We start from the raw sequence: 26,651 nt of genomic DNA, 5'->3' as shown, positions 1-26,651 counted from the left end.
GTTTAAGGAGATCTGCAACCTGAGCACCAGGCAGGCAAGATACCATGCGGGTCTCCTTATCACTAGAACACACTGTGTGATCTACGCCTCTAAGAATCGAGTCTCCTATTATAACTACCTCCCTCTTCTGGGGGAGAGGGGTCACCATGGTGCTCTGGTGCTCAACTGCCCTCCCGTCACCCTCTGAGCTGTCATTGTCCAACTCGGTGTCCAGCAGTTGGAACCTGTTGGGCATTTTTAGCTCTTGGGATGTCTCTAGGGGTTGTGCACGCCCTTTTTCTGCAGTTACGACCTACTGTAACCCAGTGGTTCTCTACACTTTCCTGCTCTGAGGTCTCAACTCTCCTAGGTTTTGGCATGCACACCATCTCTCTCATGGGCTGATTGACCAATTGACCAATACAGCGCAGATCAACAAGCTGGGCCTCAAGATCATGGACCTTGATCTCTAGGATTTCAACATGCTGACAACGTTCACAAATGAAATCTTTTCAGATGAGTTCATCCAGGAAGCCAATCATTCTGCAAACCTGACACTGTAGTGGCCACATGCTTCTAAATTTAGATTTTAGATTATAGATTTTTGGTTTCTGTCCCCCCTGGTCAACTGCTTGATTTTTTTTTTTTTGTTGTCACCAAGAAACAGCACAGCTCTTTCTCAGCAGCAGCTTTAAGTACCCTTTTGTCTACCTGCCCCCAATTCACACCTAACTGGTTTCAACTGGATCCACCTGGCACAACTCACTTAACTGAAATACTGCTAGTCCTTGACTAAATCACCTTTCCTTCAACCTATTCACTTTCACCAACTTAGCTTAACTTCAATTAAGGCAAACTACAGACATGATTAACTTCAATTAAGGCAGTTCAAACAAAATCAGGAATGCTAAGACTGTATGAAACTAGAACACAATAAGATGGCTGCCTCTCACCTGTACTGTCCTGTGTCTGAAGGCCAAATGAGCTATACATTCAAGTACAAATAAATGTATTAACTTGTAAAAATGCAGATGATGGCATAGTGGTTTATTCCTTAAAATGCGTAAAACATTTATAAGGTTCACTACACATTACTATTTTTATTTTAAAGACCAGAAGATGGTTAGTAAAATTACTCAATCTTGTCCGTCAATATCCCAACTTTTATCAACAAGCACCGTTTTATTTATTAGAATTGCTTTTTGCCCCCAGAGCAAAACTTGCTCCAGCCTGAAAATAATTGAAAAGAAATAAAGATAGAAATGTAGCAAGAGGCAATGGTGTGGGAGAATGTGAATATGGAAACGATAAGTTGTTGTCAGTTAAATATAGATCCAGACTAATAAAAATGCTAACCCAACTGCCATTTTTTTAAAAATAAAAATGCAGTACTTGTTGGCAGGTTTGCATTAGGTAGAACTATTTATCAAATAAAACATTTTCCAACAACTCAGATGTTCATATGCAATTAACAGCTGGGACAAAGTTACTCTCTATAGAGTTCTCTAGGGATGTATTTATGCATTTAAGGGAAACTGAAAATCAGCCCTGTAATTTGTGGATATTCTAGAATTCAGGTCATAGCAGAAGTGGTTAAACGGTGCACTGATATTAAACTCAAGGTTAAGGGTTTCCTTTTTTAAATATAAATGCACAAATGTTAATAAAAATACTATTGACATGTTACAATGATTACAGGACAAAATCCAATGACATAGATGTGTTTTAATACAATATAATAAACAATAAATTAACCATTAATCATTGTGATCCTTAAACTTCACAGGGAGTAGAAAAGATAATTGAAAAAAACAAAAACAAATGAAGGTGTGGAATTCTACAAACATTCATATTTTCTAGTTTGCAAGCTATGTGACAATGGCATACAGGGTCTGATAGTCTACTTCCTGGGCTACTTGGATTCAATTCCAGTCACTAGTATGCCAATATAATGGTAAACTCACAAGTGAGGCAGAAACTGTGGATTCATGGTCTTGCTGTCCAGCTTAACATGCCGTGGGACATCCATTAGCACAACATGGCACTACACAAAGGATTTTCAGGGTCTATTACTACGACGTGTTTTGATATATATTTATGTTGTCTTATGGTCATGCAACAATACTCTGTATAAGAAAAAGAAAGTTCAAAGCTCAGGGAAACAGAGCAGGGTAACAAACACATGTGGTCAGAATGAGGACAGATGTAAAGATATCACACCTGACCATCACAGTATATATATAAAATAAGTGTGTGAAAGAAGGTACTAATATGGTTCTGGTAACTGATCTGCTGATTGACAGCAACAGACTTTTTATACTTGTATACTTTATACCCCTGCACTACTTCTAGCTTCCCAAGGTGTTGTGTTATTTCCAAGGCTCTTGACACAGCTCGAGGGTTCGTTTATAGAGAGTATTGTTAATGAAGGCTGTTTCTAGCTGCAGTTCAGATCTAGAGCCATGCTGACTGGGAGTCTTCTGGTTGTCTGCTCAGCTGAGGCTGTTGGCAGGCAGGCAGTCACACAGGGCCCTCTTCTCAGCCCTTAGTAGGAGGGTATTAGTCTGAAAGAGGGGAAAGCACGAGAAAGGAGTGACCTATTACAGTTACAGATCCAGTGTTTGAAGACAACAATGTTTCACTACTGAATGTTATTCTTTACAGTGAACTTTGATTATGTCCAACTCAAAGGTTACATTTATTTTCTTGCGCTTTCCCTTAAATCAACATGCAGATATGGGGACTGACACATGAACACCAAATACATACATACTGAACAAAGACAACAGGAAGAGAATAGCTTATTCTACAGAACTACAACCCCAATTCCGAAAAAGTTGGGACAGTATGGAAAATGCTAATAAAAACAAAGAGGAGTGATTTGTAAATGTACTTTGACTTGTATTTAAACAAAAAACATATAAAGACAAGGTATTTGATGTTTTACCTAATCAACTGCATAGTTTTTTGAAGGTAAATGTTTATTTTGAAATCAATGCATGCAACACGTTCCCAAAAAGTTGGAACTGGGGCAATTTAGGACTAATAGCGATGTGACAAGTTGAAATAAGAAGGTGATGTGAAAAAGGTGAGGCAATCATGTAATCATAGTATATAAGGAGCCTCCAAAAAAGGCCTAGTCCTTCCAGAGCAAGGATCTGCCAACAGATGCGTCAGCGAATAATCCAACACTTTGAGAACAACATTCCTCAAAGACAAATCGGTAGGATTTTGGGCATTTCACCTTCTACAGTGCACAATATAATTAAAAGATTCAAGGAATCCGGTCAAATCTCGGTGCGTAAAGGGAAAGGCCGAAAACCACTTCTGAATGCACGTGATCTCCGATCCCTCAGACGTCACTGTCTTAAAAACCATCATGAGTCTGAAATGGATATCCTGACATGGACTCGGGAATACTTTGGTAAACCTTTGTCAGTCAACACCATTCGCCGCTGCATCCACAGCTGCAAGTTAAGGCTTTACTATGCAAAGCAGAAGCCATACATCAACACTGTCAAAAAGTGCCGCCAACTTCACTGGGCTTGGTCTCATCTGAGATGGACAGTAGCACAGCGGAATCGTGTTTTGTGGTCCGACGAGTCAACATTTCAAATAGTTTTTGGACAAAATAGCTGTCGTGTTCTCCAGGCCAAAGAGGAAAAGGACCATCCAAGCTGTTATCAGCGTCAGGTCCAAAAGCCAGCGTCTGTCATGGTATGGGGGTGTGTCAGTGCCCATGGCATGGGTAACTTGCACATCTGTGAGGGCACCATTAATGCAGAAAGATATGTACACATTTCGGAGCAACATATGCTGCCATCCAGATGTCGTCTTTTCCAGGGACGTCCCTGCATTTTCTAGCAGGACAACGCCAAACCACATTCTGCCCGGATCTGCGCATGGTTGCGTAAGCAGAGAGTGCGGGTGCTAGCATGGTGTGCCTGCAGTCCTGACCTGTCTCTGATTGAGAATGTGTGGCGCATTATGGCAAAATAAGGCAACGAGGCCCCGTACAGTTGCGCAGCTAAAGAAATGCGTAATGGATGAATGGGGGAAAATTCTGCTTGCTCAACTTAACCAACTGGTGTCTTCAGTGCCCAAACGCTTAATAAGTGTTATTAAAAGAAAAGGTGATGTTACACAGTGGTAAAGTCGTCTGTCCCAACTTTTTTGGAGTGTGCTGCAGTCATCAGATTTGAAATGAGTGTATATTTTCAAAAATAAATTAAATTCACAAATTAAAACATCAAATAATGTGTTAATAATGTGTTTTCAATATAGTATAGGGTGAATTGAATTTTCAAATGACTCTTTGTTTTTTTGCATTTTCCATACTGTCCCAACTTTTTCGGAATTGGGGTTGTATTACAAGTAAGCACATAAAAGACTAGTCCATGATATAATGCTTTTGTATCATCTGTTCCATTGGCTTTGCTATATTAACTTTACATGTTTCTTATTAAAAGGATGAATTGTACCTTTAATTAACTGAACTGTACCTTTCTAGCTTTCAGTAACTAAGGTAAAGTTTTAAGGTAAAGTACTCACATTAGTTAGGGAGTGCAATGTTTGTACACATGGGAACACTTTTAACTAACATCTTCCTCACAAACACTCTCAGTCTCTCTCTTTCTCGGGAGATTTCTCTGTGGGAAATGATTTCATGTAGCATGCCATGAAGTAATAGCTTGCTGGTATGCAGTGCCAAAGCTGAAAACCCTTTCTGCCACTGTGTTACAAAAAAATAAGACGAAAAAACACAGGCCCCAACCATTTCTTCAAGGTCACACGTCACTTGGCTTTCACAGTTTGTGCTTCGCTAGAAAATAAGTGAACGCTGAAAGGCTGAGCCATGAAAGGAAAACGCCAGCTGTTCACAACAGACATGTCTTATACAGCAAGAAGGAAATTGGATTGATTAAGGTGCAGGACTTTGCTTTTGGAATTACGACTAAGATTTTGGATAGTGGACATTGTATGATTGCTGTTTGTCTTGTTTGCATTATTATTAGTTATCTGTAGGATAGGGACCTGTTTCCTGTGTTTAGTTTAGGCTTGAGAGTCTGTATTTTTGTTTGAGAACGGCACACTATATAAAATAAACCTCACTTTGATACATAACCCAGACTCTCTGTTTTCTGAGATCCCCAGTACTGGGTCCAACCCACCACAGTACTATCAACAGTCAGGACTTTTGTGGGAGCATTTACCCTTGAGTCCAGGTTGAAGGCTGTCTTCTTTAAGTCCTGTAGCGCCCTCTGCATGAATTCAAATGCATGGCAGTCAACACAGGGACGACCTGGAGCAAAGAAAGACAGTTGGGTCTGCTTCAGTGATCTTACTATCTGTTATCCAGGCTTACAACTCCCACTTGTCAGTTACTCTGCACACTAACCCCAACAATGATCTTAAATATATGGAGGCAAAATAACAAACTGCACAGCTGATTTAATGCACATTTCTTCCAGCTGAAACAAATAAAGAAAAATATATATATAAATCCTCCTGTTAAGGATGTCTAAAGCACACACACACACTGGTGGCCAATAATGTAACAATAATACCTAATAAAAACAAATATAGACATTTTGGTACCCTGCACAATTATACAATCAGTGTGTTATCAGTCACTTCCTTTGTTGACAATTTCCTCCATCAAATCATTATATGTTGAATGGTGCACCTGTGATTACAAGCATGCGCCTCTCCCTAAACAATATACAGCGTAAATACACGGCCATACACCATATACTCTTAATTCCCAACTTGCATACCCACTGACTTGTTGCTTTTAAGAATAGATCATAAAAACTACGTGCATCTATTTTACCATATGCAAAATACATACGAGTACATTATAATAAATACAAGGCAATTAATAATGTCTCCTTAGCAACACGTATTGTTTCGTGCTTCTCCAAACCGTACTGCGATCTTGAATAATGGAGGCGGTGAACGGCCAATATTGCAGCTTACATACATACATACATACATACATACACGACAGAATAATGCAATTTCATTCTTTATGACGAATGCATTGTTACGAGTGACAGTGAGACGGTGACAGCAGCGCCGCGACTCACTTTCCGCGGGGATGGCGGTGCCGCTGTCCGGGCTGGCGTCCCCCGGCCGGGCGCACAGCAGCCCCAGCAGCAGCAGCAGCAGCGCGGACACGGCGCTCACGGCCTGCGGGCGCACAGCGGGCATCGCGCCGCCTGGATGCGCTGCAATGTGACGGAAACGGGACTGATCAGCCGCTCCTGGGGATGATAATCCTACTTACCTTCACGTAGCGCAAAGCGGAATAAAACAAAATGAACAACCAGCGATGTAGCCTATCCAACGACCCGGGTATTTTAAAGCCTCATTGTGTAAAATGATTTACAGGATTATACAGTTAATATTGCACTAAACAGTACAATGCAAATATTTAGCTAGCATGCTACACTATCACAAATCTTGAGCCCAAGATATTTCCCATGTTTCATACATCCATGATATGATGCTATCCGTGCGTTCGTTGGTCTTAAATATATATATATATATATATATATATATATATATATATATGTAATTACCTCTCGTCTTTTATAAAGAACAAAAAACAACAACTGGTCGCCGCCTACCGCTGGCCTCTGTCTATAGTGTCTGAAGACTGGCGTGAATCGCACCGAATCGCCGTCACACAAAACAGGATGGGCTGTGTTGGACTTCCTCGGATACCGTAGTTTGGTATTGGCTACAGCTAAATATTATGACCGCCATATTGTAATACGGAATACTGCTTCAAATACTAAGGGCTTGTTTACTACAGTCACACGAAGATCTAAAACACGTGAAGTAACCACTCACTGTTTAAAACAGTGATATATAATAATCATCTTTATAGAGTGCTGTATATTGTATAGACTCACTGTTATATACATTATTTTAAAACAATGTGCAGACTGGATGACTTTATGAACTGGATATTGTACTGAGAGATTACTGGCTTGAATGCTTCCAGAGAATACCTCCACTAATAGGTCATAAAATGTATGACCAAATATTTATTTATAAATAACCACGTTTTTGACTTGACTACCTTACTAGCCCTGCATTTCATTATCATGTAACTGAAGTTTTTTTTCCTTCCTCTCAATGATTGTCTATATTACAGTCATGTCCTTAATTGTATTTAATTACCAACTGTCTGTCTGTCTATCTATCTGTCTATATATCCTCCCCAAGATGTTTCCACTTTCTTCGATCTACAGCTTCCTTTTTCCATGTCAAAGTTTATTATTTCATCTTCCCATGTTTTATGTGGTTGTCTTCTGGGTCTATTTCATCTCTTGGGATTCATTCGATAGCTTCATTTGTCCATCTGTTCTTCTTTCACTCATATTTTCAACGCTGTCATATATTTTTGTTAATTCTGTGATCCATTCATTTATTCTTCTGTCTCTTCTTGTTGTTCCAAGAATACATCTTGCCATGCTTCTTTATGTTGTCTGCAGTTTCTGTCACATTTTTGCATTCAGGTTTCACAGCTATAAGTGAGCACTGGTAGTGGATCATATACTTCTCTTTTCAGGCAAATGGGTAGATTTCCACTCAATGGTGCGCTGTTTCTTCCAAATGCACTCCATCCCATATTCAATCTTCTTTTGATTTCTTACATAATATCCCTGTCTGCACCAATTTCTTCGCCAAGACATAACTTTTGGTTTCTTCAAGTATCTACTTCCATTTTTTTTAGATTTAACAAAGCTGTGAAATATAGGTTTTTACAGAATTCTTCCATTATCCTGATAATTGCATTTCATTTTTTTGTATTGTTGTGCATTACTAATTTTTCATATAATTTTTCATTGAAATTGAATAATATATGAATCACTATTAGTATTTGGCATTAAAATATTGTAATCTACCAAAGATGTACATTTATAATTTGAAATAATATGGGATCTCCTCTAAATACTTATATTACGGCTTAGAATTAGTTCCGAATTGTAAATGATCAATAACTCATGCTACATTCGGTAGTCACTGCAGAATGGCCGTTCTGAATTAAAACTGGTAGGCGACATCTTTCATTACGGCAGCACGAGGCTCACGGGGGTCCTGACTGTTATTTTATGTTTTCTTAGGTAGCCTCGTAAAATGCCCGAACACAATTTACTCCTTTTTCCAAGATGGCGTCGATGAGGGAGAGCGACACCGGCCTGTGGCTCCACAACAAGCTAGGCTCGACGGACGAGTTGTGGGCTCCTTCTAGCATTGCGTCGCTGCTCACGGTTTCTGTCATCGATAATATCCGACTATGTTTCTCGAGTCTGTCGCCTCCGGTGAAGCTAAAACTGCTGCTCGGTATGCTGCATCTTCCGAGGCGCACAGTGGATGAGGTGGGTCTGATTGAGTTGCTATGAAGCAGTGCACGGGAAAGGTACACAAACTATCAGTGGCAGCTGCTTACGGCGCTGTTGGGCGGGAAGCGCTGCACTGTGAGAGCATGCACAGGCGTTTGCATGGTTCTTCGCGTAGTTTGAGACGGAGTGTAGTTGAAACATCTTCCGAGATCCTTTGCTTTAACTTGACAGATAGTTTTTGTTGCGGTTCGTATCGATACGGCGTGCTTTTTAGCCTAACCTGTATTCTAACTGCTAAGTTCCGCGGTACGTTCCTCCTGGGCAATGATGCGTGTATCGCAGTCCAGTTCACCATGTTATACAAAAGATTACTACTTACAGAATATCTTAGTACAATGCATGTGCAAAACATGTATATTAACAGCAATCCATTTAGATAGTGGGTACTGCACCCGTAGCTGCAGAAATGTGGAGGTCATATTCAGCTACCTGAGTAGACTTGTAGTACTGCACACCAGTCACTTTCTTGAACTTATTGCCCAATGCAGATTTCAGTTAAAGGTGCGGTGTAGATTGTTTGCTTAAATTCTCGTCTTTCTGGTTGCAGTTCAGCCAAGATATGAATTTGTTTAGTGACGCAATACATCACCTGTCAAGTTCTTGCATTGAGTCCTTGCGCTGTCTTCATTCGTTTTCATTGTATGGAGATCTCCTGTGTTCTCTCTAAGCCTTCTCAATATCAGCCTATTGATGGCTTTTTAAATGAAGATATATATGACAGAAATACTACTTTTAATTGTAAGCCTTCTCTAATATGGCCACATAAAAATGCAAAGCTTGTATTCTGAAATGCATTTTCTACACTTCTGTTTACATTGGTGTATTGGTACATGCGATTTAATCTGTGTAGTCTGTTTTTGTTATAAATACAAATAAGCTCTAGGCTGATTATGTAATGAAACAATGAAAAACCTAAAATGGAAAGGCAAACCGTTTAGCAGATGCTTTTTAATAGTGCTCTACAGTTGTTTTGCACTAAGTAGTGAGTCGCAATTCCATGGAATCTGATGTTAGCTAAATAATGTCTGAAAATACTGCTAGGTATTCATTTCAGTGCTTCATGTTACTGTATGTTTTTGCACAATGAAGTGTAATTCATTTTGTATGCCTGAGCATGTGGTGATGTTACTCTGAAGTCCTGTCTGTCATTGGCAGATGAAGGAGGCCCTTTCTGAAATCATCCAGCTGGCCACACTGGACTCTGAGCCCTGGGTCCTGATGGTGGCCGATATTCTGAAGTCCTTCCCTGAGACTGGTTCCCTCAACCTGGACCTGGAGGAGCAGAACCCCAATGTGCAGGACATCCTCGGGGAGCTCAGGGAGAAAGGCAAGAGCACTGCGCCCGACCTCCATGCTCGAAGCGATAGATAGGCTCCACTCTTATTCCATACCTGCCTGCTCCATTTCAGGCTTCATGAGCAGACCGTACTGGAGAAACATTTTATTTGACATGGTTTGAATTTCACTTCAGAATGACTGCAGTTGAGGTTAACACCTGATTTTGGGTGTTGCAAAAACATGCAGCTTGTAAAACAGGAAATGTATCGAACTAGTGTGTGGTGCCGTCACAGGAGTCTCCGTGTCTGCCTGCTCTGCTGTAGAAACTGTTTCACAGGTGCAGGGCCTCGCGATTAGGTTCATTAAGCACTTCAGCTAAAGACGACGTGCTTCAGACTGCATGGCTGACTTTGCCAAGTTCTGCCATAAACAGACCGTAGACATTTGTTTATTAGTATTGATAATGAAAATATGAAATCTAATTCCAGTCAACTTATGAAATCAACTTAAAAACAAATCTAACTACAAAACAGCATGGACACCTACTGCCCTCTGTGTAAAGACATTCCCCTCAATTTCAGTCTTCAAATCCGATCCTCTTAATTTTCTCTTATGCCCTCTTCTGTGCATCCCTGTTGACTGTGAAGAAGTCAGTCAAGACTTCCAATTCTTCAGTGTTTCTATTAAGTCTCATTGTAATCATCTCTGTTACAGACCAAAGAGTTTCGGTTCCTTTAATGTGTCTGTAGGACATTCCTCTAAGACCAGGAGTCAGTATGGTTTCTCTGCTGGGAATAAGTTCCAGAGGAGCCGAGCATTTTTAAAATTATTTTAATTAAAACCGCTGCCAATTCCAAATGTCTGCCTCATTCTAGATCCCTGACATAGACTTGTTCTGAGGTCCTGCTTGGTTCTTGTTTTCTCAGTGAGTGAGTGTGAGGCCTCGGCCATGCTGCCACTGGAGTGCCAGTACTTAAACAAGAATGCCCTGACCACGCTGGTGGGTCCACTCACCCCCCCTGTCAAGCACTTCCAGCTGAAGAGGAAGCCCAAGAGCGCCACTCTCAGGGCAGAGTTGCTACAGAAATGTAAGTGGAGCCTGATGTTTTTTGGTTCTAAATACTGCAGCTGCCCTGTATACCTATCAATATGTAGATAGATATAGATATCATTAGTTTTGAGTGTTAATTCGTTTTTGCAAGGGATTGATTGCATTTATCTATTTGCATGATTGCTCATCTCTCATGTTAACAGGAAGCATACTTCGGAAAGTTTATTTTTTTTATTTTTTTAAATACATGAGCAAAGTCCTTTTTAAATTATATTTCTTTACTATTTTTATATACATTCCAAATGGTGGAAAACTATATAGCAGAGAACTAAATATAATGAGTAGGACATCACCACATGTAGCTTCAACTCTGTAGTATACTCAAGTATGGGAGCTGAGGAAGGTTCTAAAAAATATATTCACATGTATTTATTTAATTTGTGTGAATAACAATGCATTATGTTAATGGATATTTTGTTTTAAACTGAGTGTTTGGTTTCAGTGTGAAGACTAGTTCACATTTCACTTTGAGGAAAATTGTCATCCATTATTATGTTAGTTTTGTGTTTCGTTTTTTTTTTCAACCAATTTAGCTGTCACGGCCTGGTATGTATATGTGCAGACTATTCCAAAGCTACATTAAAAAAGAAAAAAAATGTATATAAGGAATATTACAAAGCTATTCCATTTTCCTTCCTCGCGGTTTAAAAACAAAAAACAGTGGCTTGTTTTACCATAACCACACTGGTGAGAGGAAAACTAAAGCTCTGCAGTTTTACACCTTGTTATAATAGAAAGCCCTTGAGAAAAGTACTTTTACCTAGATTGATCAAGTACAAACCCAGCTGTATAAATAGGTAATTATATGTAAAAATAATGTTATATTGTAACAATTGTAAATTGCACTGGCTAAGGGCGTCTGCTAAGAAATCATAATAATATTAATATTATAGAAGAGCAGAGTGTGGTCAAATATATGAATAGATCTCATCAAGTACAGTAATATCAGTGCCCAATGCCATGGTGCTGACTACCTGGTGCCCTTAGGATTTTTCTTTTTTAATGCTTTTGGGGTTTGTATTGCTTTTATTTTCAAGTACAACTAAAGTATTAGTCAGAATTACAAATAGATGTTCTTTGTTTAAAATTCAGAGTTGATAGAACAACCTTTCTAGAGTTAAAAAAAATAAATAAATAAAATAAAATAAAAGCCTCCTCTCAGTTTTACTGTATCTTGGCTGGGTTTGGGGAGTTGATTGTATGTGTGTGTCTATATACAGTGAAAAGACATCACATTATGTTGTTACAACCTGACGTTTTAAAATAGATTTTCTTCCCTTTGATGTACACAACATACTCATCCCTTTGTAAAGGAAAGAGCATCTGTATTGTGAAACCACAGTGAATGAGAAATACATTGGTTAGATAAGTATTCACCCCCTTAGTAAATAATTGGTAGGACCACCCTTGGAAGCAATTGCAACTGAGTCTTTTAGCAAGACTCTACCAGGTTTGCACATGTGCATTCTGAAATATTCACCTATTCATCTTGGCAAAATTGTTCAAGCTCTGGAAAGGTTGATGGGGATCATTGGTGGACAACAATCTTCAAGTCTTTTCACAGATTCTAGATCTGATTTAAGTATGGGCTTTTACTGGACCACTCTAGGACATTCTTTCCTGTTATTGTTTCTTGTCACTTTATGCTTGGGATCATTGTCCTGCTGGAAGGTAAATCTCCATCCCAGTCTTTTGCATACTGAAGCAGGTCCTCTATCCTGAAAAACTTCCCAGTCCCTGTCAATGCAAAGCATCTGCATGACATGATCCTGCCACCAGCATGCTTCACAGTAGGGATGTTGTTACCTTGGTGATGTGCTGTGCTGTGTTGGGTTTGAGCCAGATACAACAATTTGCATTTAGGCCAAATGGTTCAGTTTTGGACCACAGGATTGTTTGCCTCATCTTTTTGCAAATTCCAAGTGGGATTTTATACGTGCTTTTTTTCAGAAAATGTTTCCTTCTTACCACTCATCCATACAGGCCAGATTTCTGGAGTACCTAAGCTATTGTTGACACATGGACAGTTTCTCCCATCTTAGCCATGGAGCACTGTAGGTCTTTCAGAGTTGTCATTCACCTTGTGGTGGCTTCTCTGACCAATGCCCTTCTTACCTGGCTGCTCAGTTTAGGAGGAGGGTCTGCTCTAAGCATATTCTTTGTGGTGCTGTACCCACTTCTTAATTGTCGACTTGACTGTACACTACTGGATATTCAGTGCCATTCAAAACTTTTTATCCCCCTCCCCTGATCTGTGCCTTTCCACAACTTTGTCCTGGAGTTTCTTCATGGTAGTATCTTTGCTTTGAATACACTATCCAACTTTGGGACCTTACAGAGACGGATGTATTTAATCTGAAATCATGTGAACCACTTGTATTGCATGCAGATGGACTCCATTCAGTTTATTGTGTGAATTCTGAAGACAATTGTTTGCACCTGATCTTATTTAGTTGTCATAGAAAAGTGGGTGAATACTTATGTAAAGAAGACTTCTCAGGTATTTATTTTTAATTGATTTAGTTTTTCCACCCCTCAAATTATTCCCTACATTTGAAAGTGTAGAATAGATTGGGATTTTGTTTCCTTTGATTTACACATATGCATCCAAATTTCACACAACAAAATGTAAAGAAGTCCAAGGGGGACTGAATAATTCCTACAACCACTATATGTATAATGTCCTCATCTAAGATTGTCAGTGTATGCTTTTTTTATTATCTTCCCCCCTCCCCACAGTATGTGCCCACATGGGGCATTCTCAGGGTTAGGAGAAAGCAGAGATGAGGATTATGATGTCACCTGAAGTACTTTTTTTTTTTTTTTTTTTAATTATTAAACATTTCCTTTCCCCTCTTTTTCTCCCTTTGCAGCAACAGAAACGGCTCAGCAACTCAAGAAGACTGCAGGAGTGCCTTATCATGCCAAAGGAAGGGGTCTAGTGAAGAAAATTGACACAACAAGTACGTACAATTACACCAGGGCACTTCCTGACTAGTGTTCGCATACTTTTAGCAATATAATTTAATCGTAAAATTAAATGTTTGTTTCTAAAGTTGCGTATATTGGACATGACAAGAAATAGGGAATACTCCCTCTAGCACCGTGTGAATGTTCATGTCTCCTGTGTTGTCCTATTGCAGCCCCCCTCAAAGGAATACCAAAGGCCCCATTTAGGAGCCCCACCACTCCCAGTATGTTCAGCCCCACCACCAACAGAACTCCCATCGCCCCCCCACGGACCCCCATGCGCAAGGAGAGGGGCGTCAAGGTACGGGCCTTCTGAGCAGTGTGGTTCTCGCTACGAGGCCCTGAGATTCAAATGTTTTTTGCACTTCAAGGGGAGAAAAACAAAAAACATGTTCTCTCATGTTTAGTGTCACACTTGCAGTAAAATAAAGACGGTATCTCATCTGGAGTTTTTCACATCCTTTTTCATTTCAGCATTCCTCACCGAAAGGTTTTGTGTTTCCAAAATACACCTCTACCCTGATATATTGTGGTCTTTGTGATCAAAACATTTTTTTTTTGCGTTCTATGTGAAACCGCATTTCATCGAACTTGCTTTGAACCTCAATAATTTCTGCTATTAATAGTCATAAAATAAAACTGATACAATTTAACCACTGTTGAACAGACTGATGTACTGCAAACACCATCTCCTGTTACAAATGTCATATGTTTATAATGTTATAAATAAAACTTGCAGACAAGATTTTTTTTTTATGCCATGAACATTGGAGTGAAAGCTTAAAAAAATTTCAGTTTTCAAAACCATTTTTACTTTACAGCATTATATTCAAGTTCACATTATATCGTATCTTGTTATATTGGGGTAGAGGTAAACCTATCAATCATTTATCTTTGTCATATACCTTTTAAAGAAGGTACTTTAAGTCTACAGAGAATGTACAATGCATGCATGGTATCACTGTAATAGTTTTACTGTCAAGTCAAACCTTCACTATTTTCAAAAATTCTAGGGAACTGCATTCTTTAAGTATGTATTAAATATAAATGTAAAATTATAAAATGTGATTCTGGTTTGCTTCCTCTGATGTTACAGAATACAGATTTGTATAATAGGTCAGAAGGATATCCATTGCTTCCATTAGGATGACCATTACTGGTTACCATTTCGAAAAAGTATTTCTCACTTTAAAGGCACTGTCATATGTTTCTTCTTATGTACTGTTTTTCACAGTTACTAGACATCTCTGAGCTGGACATGGTGGGTGCTGGACGAGAAGCCAAAAGGAGAAGAAAGACATTAGGTGAATATGTTCCCCTTAATAATAGTGGTTTAAACTGATAAATGTTTAGCATGGCAACAGTAAAATAAAATAAAAATAAAACATAACGGTATTAAAAATATATAATTTCTTCAACTCTTAGTAATGGAGTGTCCTTTGTATAGAATGTTTTAAAAACATCTGCAGTTTGACCATCACAGAGCAAAGGAATTAAAGGCTAGACATGAAAAGGCAGTCTACAGTAGTCTACAATCACTGTGTGTGTGTATTTATAATATACACGCACTGGGGATGTGCATGAGCATTCTAATATTCAAAGGGACGTTGGTAGTTAAGTTCTGCGAGATAAAAAAAAAAAAAAAAGTCCTTTTTCTAAATTAAATATAAAAATGAATGAAGTGATTTTTTTTATTATATTGGTAAACCCTCATTGGCAACTACATGTACTATGTTAATGCTAGTTTAGGCGGTTGTCTGAATGATAAGATCAACAAAAAGCAGAGTTGTTTACCACATAGACTTGCAGTTGCCTGTGAAACCAACGTGAATTTGACAAATGACAGGCAGATGTTTCTTAAATGTATTGACTGCAGAAATAAATCCCTGCCTTGAAAAAATTGTGATTAATACAACCACTACCTGATCCATTGACAATTGTCAGGACTAGGTATATTTTTAAAGGAATCCCGTACAAAATATAAGTTAATGATGCACATGATATTATTGATGTGATGATGTAATTATCATACACATATTGTAATTTATTAAGCTTATGTGGAGGTTATGAAGGAAAAAATATCACTGAATTTGTGAAAAACAGTTTGAGTAAGTTCTGGATCCCTGAGTGTTGTTGGTGTAATCAAAAATCATATAAATGTATTAGTTGTTCTTAAGAATAATTTCTGCCACCTTAGTTATAATCAGTTAGCTAAATATACCCTGCGACTGTATATATCATACTGATATGCTAACACATGGCTATATATACCCAGAAGAGATTTGAGCAACACAGACGTGCACTTGTAATACTGGAACTCAGTTCAATTCTCCCGCAGAGAAATAAAAAATGAAAATATCTAGGATACTTCACTTATTGTCAATGTTAATCTGGATCATGATACAGGGAGGAGTCATACATGTTATTTTTGGAAATACGCTGCTCAAAAGAACGTAAACTAGATGAAACGGCAGCAGATATCTGAAAATGAACGCTTTCTGTTTTGTTTGTATAATATATTTTTGGGCATTTGTATCCTTTAAAGCTGTTAGTCACTGTATTTTGTCATGTTGTCAAAACAGACACAGAAGCAGGAGAGAAACCTGCCAAAGAAGAAGCGGTGGTTGAGAATGCAACGCCAGACTACGCTGCCGGCCTGGTGTCCACACAGGTACTGCAGCACAACATGCATACATATTACATACCAAAATATGCATACTACACACCATAATACACACAAAGTATGCACTTGTATGAACCAATCATATACTGTGAGCTCTTCACTTTAACTGCTGCTGTAACATGTACAAATGTTATTATTTTTAACAATATGACATAAGACCTGTTTCATTTTAGCTTTATACGCTGCCATTTTCCAATATTCCAATTGGTGGTTGAATAATAAGATTTAATATCCATTAATGTCGATATAATTGTCAACAACACATACATACAATCAAGTATATTTGTACTCTTTCAGGGGATAGATGTTGTGAGAAGTATCTGGCTAATCATATTTGGTTTGAACAATAAAATGTAGTATAACATTTGTTTGAACAGTTCCATTATTGCATATCTTTGTTTCAGAAACTTGGTGCTTTAAACAACGAGAACGTGTTACCCTCTACCAGTTATCTGCCCGCCACTCCCAGTATGGTTCCGTCATCTTCATACATTCCCAGCTCTGAAGCGCAGCAGGGTGAGTGCTCATATGCTCCCAGAGAAGGGTCCTGCCAGAAAGCAGGACACCAATTAGCCTCTGGGTTGAAATCATCAATTTCATCAAGGGCAGATCTGTGAGAGGGTTCATATTTGGTAAAAATATAATGCCATGCTTAAATTAAAGTATTTGTAGTATATGTGCTACAGCCATGAAGGTAAACTGCAGGAGGATTAGAGTCAAATGTCCTGGTTTGCAATGCATTACTGTTACGACTCCCAGAGACGAAGAACTGAGAAGGTTATATTAAGGCTCAGTTCTACAGAGGAAGAGATAATGTCTGTAAAGCACAGATGTACATAAGAGAATAATGGGAATTAACAGGAAAAGAATGAAGAAACAAGAAAAGGGATTTTTTTTTTTTTTTTTTTTTAAATTTAAGCTTTAATTTAATCCAATTCAACAATTCCAAGCTGTCATATTTTCACCGGTCTGTAAGGTAGCAGGTAAATGTGAAAATGTTTATACTGTGGAAAGATAATGAAAAGGGGTGAAATTTGAATATGTTGGTACTGGCAGATGTTCTTCTTTTTAGTACAGGTAAAAGTATGAATACATTGAAATTGATTAAAAATGAAAAAAAGTCTTGTCTTTTCCTGACGCCTCTGTTTCTCCCCAGCCAACACTGGGGGCTCAGTGCGGGAGGCCCTTCAGACCAGCCGGCAGGCGGAGGAGTCTGCGCCCCCCAACACAGCGCTGCCCGGACAGTTCAAACAGAGGACGCCCCTGTACAACAGCGCCACCAGCCCCACGGCCCCCACCTCGCCACCCACCCCCACCAGCACCCCCATCATCAGTACCCCGCCTGCAGCTGCCACCGCCACGCAGCCAGAGCCCACCCCACAGCCCACCCCCACACAGCCTCCGCCGCAGCAGGCTGCCCAGCAGCCGCAGCCCAAAAAGAACCTCTCGCTCACGGTGCGTCCTGCCGTCCTCCTCCTGAGTACTGCGATGCCAGTGTCACACACAGGCGCTGGGGCCGCTCTGTGTTCTGCTCCGAATCTGCTCAGAATTATTGTTGGAATATAAAAAAATCTGTGTAAGGCAGGCAGGGTAAAAAACATAAAATACCCCTTGTTGAAATTGCCACAGGTGCTATTTTCATGCTGGAGGTTTTTCAGTGTTATTTATCTTTGTATGGTATATACTGCAAAATAGATTTTCATAGTTATCTTATCAGCATACACCCCAGTCACAATTTTACAAAAATAACTTTTTTCCCCCAGGTAGAAAGCACTTCCTGTTTAAAACTGACAATTTCACCTTGCACTTGCACCTTGTAACTCGGATGGCTTATTCTTTACCTCAGTGGTCCATATTTGATGCAGCGTATGGTGATCTGTGGCGGTCTGAAACGTATAGCAACAATACAAGTAATGGCACATTAGGTTTCTAGGCTTAGGAACCAATTGGGAATCGCAGAAGAGAAAGCGTGATGGTAGGACATTATTGTTGGCTTTTTGATGCAGCACAGTATGTCGTGCTATGATTTCCTGATATCTTTTTGTTTTTTAGATAACCCCTGCGGCACATTGTAGGTGTTCAGGGGCAAGTCCCCCCCATGTATTTTCAACCCTGATGTCAGGATAGAAGTACATTCTGAAACCATTTTGATGTGTTGCCAAGCTGTTTGGGCCATTTGTATATCAATACCTTTCTGTTTTTCCTTTTCTATTTTTTGACTGAGACAGATTCAAAGATGCAAAGCTTTCACCAGTTGTAATTGCACCAAATACACTTTTTTTGTACTTAAACCATTAGAATTCAGTCTTGCTATCAAAGCCATTTATTGTTGCAGATGCAGATTTTTCCAATGGATTATACTTGCAAGCCTGCTTTTTTATATCTTTCTCTGAACAGCACAAGTACTAGGCAGAACTGTGTGATTCACTGGTTTAATTTAATAACTGCCCTTTGACCTTTTTCTTTTCTCAGAGAGAACAGATGTATGCTGCCCAGGAAATGTTCAAGACGGCAAACAAGGTTACCAGGCCAGAGAAAGCCCTCATTCTTGGCTTCATGGCAGGATCCAGAGGTACGTGAGCCATCCACTGTTTGTTTGTGCTTTTAAAGCAAGGTGTGTCTGGTACACAACATGTACTGTTAAGGTTAATTTTGACACAAACGCATATCGGTAATGTACCAAAATAATTACATTTTATTCACATACAAAGTTCTTACATTACTTGTTGGATAACTTGTGCCCACTCTTCAGTTTATATAGTCGTCTATTAGGCATGTGACGGAGCTGACAGAAATCTACATTTTACATTAATGTAAAAAAAAAAAAAAAAAGAATATATATATATATATATATATATATATATATATATATATATATATATATATATCCACATGATGCTTACTTTTGTTTGTTTGATAAAACGTGCAATTGACGTCACGGAATGTCATCCGTAAGCTTCTGTCAACAATTTGGTATTAAAACATTAAGTAACAGCAACGTTTAACTTACATTTCTTAGACCCACACTACTTCCGCTGTGTTTTACTATTTCCAAAATATGCCTATACATCAACCAGTTCATAATCCATCTACTTACATTACCTTGAATGCCTACTGCTTCCAATTTGAGGATCAGTCTTTGGTCAAAAGCTTTCTGAAAATCTAAGTATAAGACATGATCTGCCTCGTCTAAACCCATGTTGACCAAGAATATGGTTTTCATTTAAGATGCTCCTCTATTTTCTGCCTAATGTTTTCCAACATTTCACAGGTAATGCAGGTGAGACTGATTATTTATTTATATATATATTATTTATATATATATAAAATATACACACACACACTGCGCAGTTAAATATTTATTTTTAGGTTTATTTTCTAAACAATATTGTTATGCATGTGAGGTTCTAGTGATTGAACTAAAGCTTTTTTTGAATGAAGCTTGTACCTAGTTTGAACGAGTCTGTGTGTCTGCTGTCTTCACTGTCTGAAATCGGGTGGCGAGGTACTTTATCTGGGCTGAATCTTTGAAAGAGTCCTCACAGAGCTTTTTCATCTCATCAGGTTTGGGGGTCTTTTTGAATGTGTATTCCAATTGTTCTTTTTGTCTTGTCAGAAAACCCATGTCCGGAGCAGGGAGACATCATCCAGATCAAGCTCAGCGAGCACACGGAGGTTCTGCCCAAGGCTGATGGCACGGGCAGCACCACCATGCTGGTGGACACAGTGTTTGAGATGAACTACTCCACAGGCCAGTGGACCAGACTCAAGAAATACAAGCCCATCACCAACGTGTCCTGAGGGCTGGTCGCTCCTCCAGCCGCATTGTGGGCCAAATCCAGCTTGTGAAGAGTGGGACGGTGGGGTGTGGGGGGTTCCATGCCTCGGTCTTATGGCAGCATGAACTGATGGCATCCGTTCCCCAGAGATACTGCAGCTCTTGTTTTGGGGATGTTGTGGTTCTGGGATATCTCAGAGCCCAATATATATTTTTTTGTTTTTATTATTTTTTTATTTTTATAAGCCCACTGAAGTCTGCCCCTCAGTGTCCAAGGCTGGGGAGAGAAGCGCACGCTCCCCTTGTTTTGGATCATTCATGTGCAGCCCGTACTCAATACCTGACACTTGCTGAACAAGTGCACTTGCAGCTCTTCGAATCGCCCACCCTCACAGTGTGGTGCCCTGTGAATCGGCCTGCACAGCGCTCTTCTCTCTTTGAGAAGTCAGGGTGACACATCAGTACCCTCATTTAGTGGAAGAGCGCATTTGTGCCCAATTCTGAAATGAAAACACAATGGGATTTTGTCTTTTAATTTGTTTACTGATGAACAAGGAGGAAGGGACCTGCTTGTGGTAGTCAGTGCCTGTTCCTGCAGTAAATACACAATACTAAGAGGCTCTTCTTTCAAAAACTTTTCAAAGCTAGAGATAAATTGATTGTAATTGGCTTTCGGTGCAATAGCATTTCCTAAATATGAACCACTTTGTTTTGACAGGGACAAAGGTCTGGCATTTGAGATCTCTGGCTAAAGATGCAGAAGATAGAATTCAAGAAAATAAACTGTTACTCTGTTAATTGAGCAAGATGGCATATATGGATCTCCTGGTACCTAAATGAAACGTGTTAATGCATTTCATATCGTTTTAATGTTAACTGCATTATTTCACTTTAGATTACATTCATACCCACTTAGTGTAGTCCACATACGTATGTCCTGTTCTCTACCCCTGCTTAGGGATAATATATACACACATACACACAAAGACAAATGTATAGTATATACATACTGACATGCACGTGCACACACACATCATAATATCAAACAATATCAAACAATATCAAATATCAAACATCATACTCAGTTTCTATCTTTAATTCACACCCTTCCTTGTTTTGATGAATCTGAAGCATTTCCAGTTCAAACCAATACTTCATACAGCTGTCTAATTTGCTTCAAATGTCAGTCCCAGATTGCAGTTAAGCAAAAACAATAAGTATGCATAACACTTCTCTTTTAACAGATGCTAGGCAACTATGCTCACAAAAATTGGAATTCTGGGAAATCCATTCTTTGGTTGGCTATATTGTAATATTCAAGGCGATAACCACCCTCCATCAAGCGTTATATGCATACATTCTGCTGCATTACATTGACGACAAATTAAAATGTTACATCCACCCATCAGGCTGCTCAGTGAGATGCAGTTGTCTCCAATGGGAACTTCTTAGTTGACTCTTGTAGAAGCCACTGCAGTGTCTTTCACCTTCCAGCAGCTTGGGGCCTAATAAGAAACTCAGGATGTATAATCGGTAGCAGACCACGAACAGCAGCTCTCAGTAGGAACAAATAAAATTCATTATGGATGATTGTCCTTCTCTCATAGCACTTGGTTTGTATTTCTGAATGGCCTTCCAAACCACAAATTGCATAACCAGGGCTCTGTGACCTCTGTAACTTGTAGAAATAACATTAAACCCAGCCTTTGACAAACTGTTCATTGGATTAAATGTAACACATCGGTACTGTTGATCTCATAACCACCCTATCCATTGAACTATGAACATAAACCTAAAATAACCTCCACGTTTTGCCCTAGGGATGCAAGCACACTATTAAAAGGGAAATCTGTTCCTGTTGAATTAACATTCTTTAATTTCTCACTTGCTGCAATTCAAATGACATTTATGAGTTTTTTTTGTTCGTTTTCCTTATTATTTGATCTGACAGCTGTTCTGACGTAAGCAGCTTCTGAAAAGATCAGATCTACACTTGTACAAAAGAAAATGGCAAGGAGAGACTTTTCATTGTTGATCCCTGAAGCTGTAATGCTTGCCAAAGATGGTGAAATGGACAGATTAATACATCTAAGATTTTACACAGAACACACAACACCATAATATGTAAAATAACAGGGACATACATTAAGTAATTGTTAGTTTTTATATTTGAGGAAAAACTGCTTTATTTTATATTTCTTGGATGAGCAAACTGGGATAGTTGCTTCATTCACCAAAACCCTGCAGATGTTTTCTGTGATGTTGAATAAAGTCCACTACCTCCGAGACATAAAGGTAGAAGACTCCTAAACAGTCCATTATCACTGTGTGTGCTAGTACAATTCTGTTTGGGTGGGGGAGCATTTTTGTTACATTAGTCAGTATATTCAGAGGCACCTAAACAGCCAGTGAAAAATCAATCTGAGGTCATTGTGTGTTTCTTAAATGTGTTTAAAAAGTTTTTACTCCTTAATATAGCAGTTGTGTATGTGTGTACATACACGGGAAAATATTTGTCTACAATTAGTTTATTTTATCTGAGAAAATAGTCCCTCTTTGACTACAGAATCTCTAGACAAGTAATAACCTTCAAAGAATCATCTTGAAATAGGCAGATGTGTAATGTACTAGCTTCAATTTAGCCATTTAAAAAAGTTCAAACATTTAATTTGTCAGAACCTTCATCAGGACCAATCACTATCTCTTTTTTTTTTGTGTGTAGGTGTGAGAATACAATTACACACTCTAGACAGCTCTTGAACGATGTACTTATTTTTCTTTATTCAATATTTACCTCTGTTTAATAATCACATTTGGCTGTGCGATGTTAAAATTATGATTACAATTACTGGAGCTTAACATCTATTATTTTTAAGTGTTTTCATGGCTGTAAGTGAGTCAGTGGTTTCTTATGTGACGGATTGAAAAGAATCAAGTAACTAAATTCCTAAAGAAGGAACAAACATCAGAAACAACACAGATTCTGATACAGGCAACATTTTTTGATTTTATATAATTTGAAATGTTTATTACAGATTAAAATAACATCTAGTATTACATACATTACAGCAGTTTTGTTTTTATTAGAAAGACAAATGCAAGAGGTGGAGTTTCCATTTTCAGAAACAAATCTGATTATAAACAACAAAAGTTGCCATTTTGTATTTAAGCATGCAATTTCCAATATAATTACATCATAGCAGGTAGATTTACACTTGGACAAAATTGTTCCATAGAATCAATACATGTTTTGTTTTAGCTAAATTCTAAATTGAAAACTTAGGCCAACATTTCAAAACTAAACACTGGGAAATTGCTATTTTTTATTGTGGTTTGTAACCTTCCAGTAGGCAACAGTTTTCTTCCAGTTGCATGACTGAGACTTGGACTTTTTTTTAGAAAAGCATGTAATAGTACAGTATGCATCCCATGGTGCTCTGGTAAAATAAGACACCACTTATGACAAAAATACATTTAATGGTGTTTTAATGTTGTCTTTTTTATATACATTGAATTTAAAATTGAGTAAATAGAAAAGCTTTTAGCACCTGAAAATGTATGTCAACTGCAAAATATTGTTTTGTTTGAGTTGTTTGATAACAGCAGTCCTTTACTGAGTTTATTTCTCTGACCCCTCTGAACAACACATACAGGATAAAGTATTCATTTGAGCAGTCTGGAAAGGAGACTTTCAGTCGGTGATGTCTGTTGGAAAGCTACACTGTTGGACATCATGAGACAAAAGCAACCCAAATTAAATATGTGAATGTAGTACTTTTGCTGAATTCAGTATCAGCATGAACCAAAACTATTTCTCCTAATGAATGCAAGCAGCTGCAAACGTTGCACTGTGATGATAATATTTTAACCCAACAACTAAAAATAAAATGTACAAGTATATATTTTGTAATTTAAAATGTTTGTATTCAAGTCTAGAAAATATTTTAGAAGTTTTGATTTTGTACTGAAATGTTAAATATTTTTTTTATTTATTTTTTATAGCCGCGACAACAGAATATTACACAATGGTGTGACTTTCCACTAAACTAGACGTCTTTCAGTTTGTTACTTTGCTGTTTACTGGATTTATGTCTGTATCAAGAACTGGTACAAATCTGGATTGGGTTCACATTTTAACAGCTTCAGTATGGACTGATGGAGAAGGATGCATTGTCTGTTTCAAGGTGCCTTCACTGGGTTTGTCAAGCGCACTGCATCAAGGGATTAGCTCACAGCTCTTTTCTACTTTTTGTTTTTTAATTGTACAGGTGTAAAAAGAAAAAACAGGCCTTCTGTCTTTCTGTTACATTCTTGGCGAAAAATGTACAGTACATACAGTACATTTGGTTTTCTGAAGATGCTCTAAAGTTGTTCAGTTTTATGAATGCACAGCCATAGTAGTACACTTGTTTCAATTTAGACAGGGGGTTGAACATTGTTGGACAGATTTAAGACGGCTGCGCTCGGATGACAATTCAAAACAGCCTTCAATAAAAACAACTGTTGCAACACCATGCAGTGAGGCTTCTGATATTGTATGCCTTTCTTTCTCTCCCTCTTTTTTTCTTCTATATGGAGGAAGGATTGAGGGGTCTGGGACCAGAGGCAAGTATCAGTTTTGGGTTTGTTTTTTCTAACATGTTTTAGAAGTAGTCTCGGCTGTATTACTTAATTAAACTACCGTTATTCTTTGGCCTTGACTGGTGTGTTTCTGACTGACACTGTGTTGCATGATTGTGCTTGTGCTGGGATATTAATGTTTCAGTCCTGCTCATCCTTTTGTACACAGTGATGTCGCTAAATTTAGGTCCATACCTTAAATGCAGTCGGTCCTAGCTTTTTGAACTAATAACAGAGGGGTATGTAAATATAGATGCATCATGGGTAATAGTAATGTCAAATAACTGTTCTCTAAAGTAAAATGATTGAATTTACAAAGTAGAGAATATTGCACTCTTTATATACTAATATATGGTTTATTTAAGACGTGAATCAAAACAAAATATTTAATAATAAATAATATTCTACCCCTTGCTCGGAGCTTAGATGTCAAAGAGGGCTTTTGGCTGGACTGTTCTCTGGTCACCCAGGATTTTCTATGTTGGCCCTTTTCAATTGCCAGGCTGTGGTCACTGAGTCTGTATTTTGTCTTCTGGAAAAACTAAAATATATTCTGCTAATTTGATGTTTCTGTTTAGGACCTGATAGCATTGAAGTTTATGCTGTAATTTATTTTGTAATTGTGGCTTGGATCTGAAGCTCGCTGGTTTCAGCTGTACTCAGTTCTGTGAGCCTCAGAGTGAAGCGGTACCCGTTTCAGTGAGATCGGGCTTTCATCTGGAAAACCATAACTCTGGTCTTGTCCAGATTGACTGTCAGGGCCCATTTCTGACAGTACTGCTCCAGCAGGGCCAGCAGCTGCTGAAGTCCCTGTTCTGTGGGTGTCAGCAGCACCAGGACGTCAGCATTGAGCAGGAACTTAATTTCAGTGTCGTATAGGGTGAGGCCAGGCTGCTCCAACACTGTGGCCAACTCGTTGCTGTAGATGTCGAACAGCGTTGGGCTTATACTGCAGCCCTGCCTCACCCCGTGCCCCTGAGTGAAGAACTCTGTCCTCTTGTTGCCAATTTTGACTCCACTTTGCTTTTCCGAATACATTGACTTTCCAATGTCTTAGACTTTACCCCCTTACACCACTTTGAAGAAGCTTATTGAAGAATCCTTCATGTCAAATTGAATCGAATGCCTTTTTAAAGTCCACAAAGCAGGTGAATATATTCCCTTTGTTTTTTGGAAATATGGTGAGTAGTGTATCCAATCTGGCCAGAATCCAGGCGTTAATGATGCTGCAGAACACCTTCCCCAGGTTACTGCTCATAGTTATTGGGGTCAAATTAATCTCCACTATTATAGATAGTGATAATTAGTCCTTGATTCCACACCCAGCTTTCTGTACCAAATTAAACCATGTGAGCAGGGCCTCCTGTAGTTGAGGGCTGCTGTGTTTCAGCATCTTGTTGCAGATGCTGTCTGGGCCACAGGCTTTCCTGTGTTTAAAGGGCTTGGATTTGTTTTTAAATTCCCTGTACTGTAATTGGGATGTACAGTGGGTTTAGATTTTTCTTAATTTGTTCTAATTTGTTTAGATTGTTTTTTTTTTTTTTCTGTTCCATATGTAAATCTTTCTTTTCAATTTTTTGGTAAAGGGTTTTGAATTTGTTTCCATATATTACGGTTTTCAATTTCAAGTTTGTTTTTTAGTTTGGTCAATGTTTAAAATAATTACCCCAAGTTTTGGTCTGTTGTGTCTTCAATTTGATGTATTTTTCTGGTTTTGTTGTGTTTTTGTTATTTGTTTCTTTGAATTGAATGTCAATGTTTTGAATATACTATTTAAGTTGTTGGTGGCCAAATGTATTCCTTGTGGGTGACTGT

The 26,651-nt window shown here is 38.6% G+C and overlaps 2 protein-coding genes across 3 annotated transcripts; one reads left to right on the top strand and one right to left on the bottom strand.

Moving 5' to 3' along the window:
• Nucleotides 1–1,689: 1,689 nt before the first annotated feature.
• On the bottom strand, nt 1,690–6,682 carry nicol1 (NELL2 interacting cell ontogeny regulator 1). Of its 2 annotated transcripts, XM_066719791.1 has the most exons (4): nt 6,564–6,682; nt 6,069–6,209; nt 5,193–5,281; nt 1,690–2,543 (listed from the first exon to the last, which is right to left on the bottom strand). In XM_066719791.1, the coding sequence occupies exons 2-4, from the start codon at nt 6,190–6,192 to the stop codon at nt 2,472–2,474; spliced, it is 285 nt and encodes a 94-aa protein (XP_066575888.1). In that variant the 5' UTR covers nt 6,193–6,209; nt 6,564–6,682; the 3' UTR covers nt 1,690–2,471. The 2 variants fall into 2 exon arrangements, with proteins under 2 accessions (XP_066575888.1, XP_066575889.1); XM_066719792.1 differs by lacking the exon at nt 6,564–6,682 and having other exon boundaries at nt 6,069–6,230.
• A 1,448-nt stretch (nt 6,683–8,130) lies between these two features.
• Nucleotides 8,131–24,909, top strand: nelfa (negative elongation factor complex member A). Its single transcript, XM_066719789.1, has 11 exons — nt 8,131–8,372; nt 9,552–9,723; nt 10,601–10,762; nt 13,659–13,748; nt 13,929–14,056; nt 14,990–15,059; nt 16,338–16,426; nt 16,843–16,954; nt 17,595–17,893; nt 18,911–19,010; nt 20,055–24,909. Exons 1-11 carry the CDS (start codon nt 8,163–8,165, stop codon nt 20,237–20,239), a joined length of 1,617 nt encoding a protein of 538 aa, XP_066575886.1. The 5' UTR covers nt 8,131–8,162; the 3' UTR covers nt 20,240–24,909.
• Nucleotides 24,910–26,651: the final 1,742 nt, after the last annotated feature.

This window comes from Amia ocellicauda, chromosome 13, assembly GCF_036373705.1.
Source record: "Amia ocellicauda isolate fAmiCal2 chromosome 13, fAmiCal2.hap1, whole genome shotgun sequence".
Lineage (NCBI taxonomy): Eukaryota > Metazoa > Chordata > Actinopteri > Amiiformes > Amiidae > Amia > Amia ocellicauda.
The sequence above is the reverse complement of the archived record's forward strand: the minus strand, read 5'-3'. Positions and strand labels throughout refer to the sequence as shown.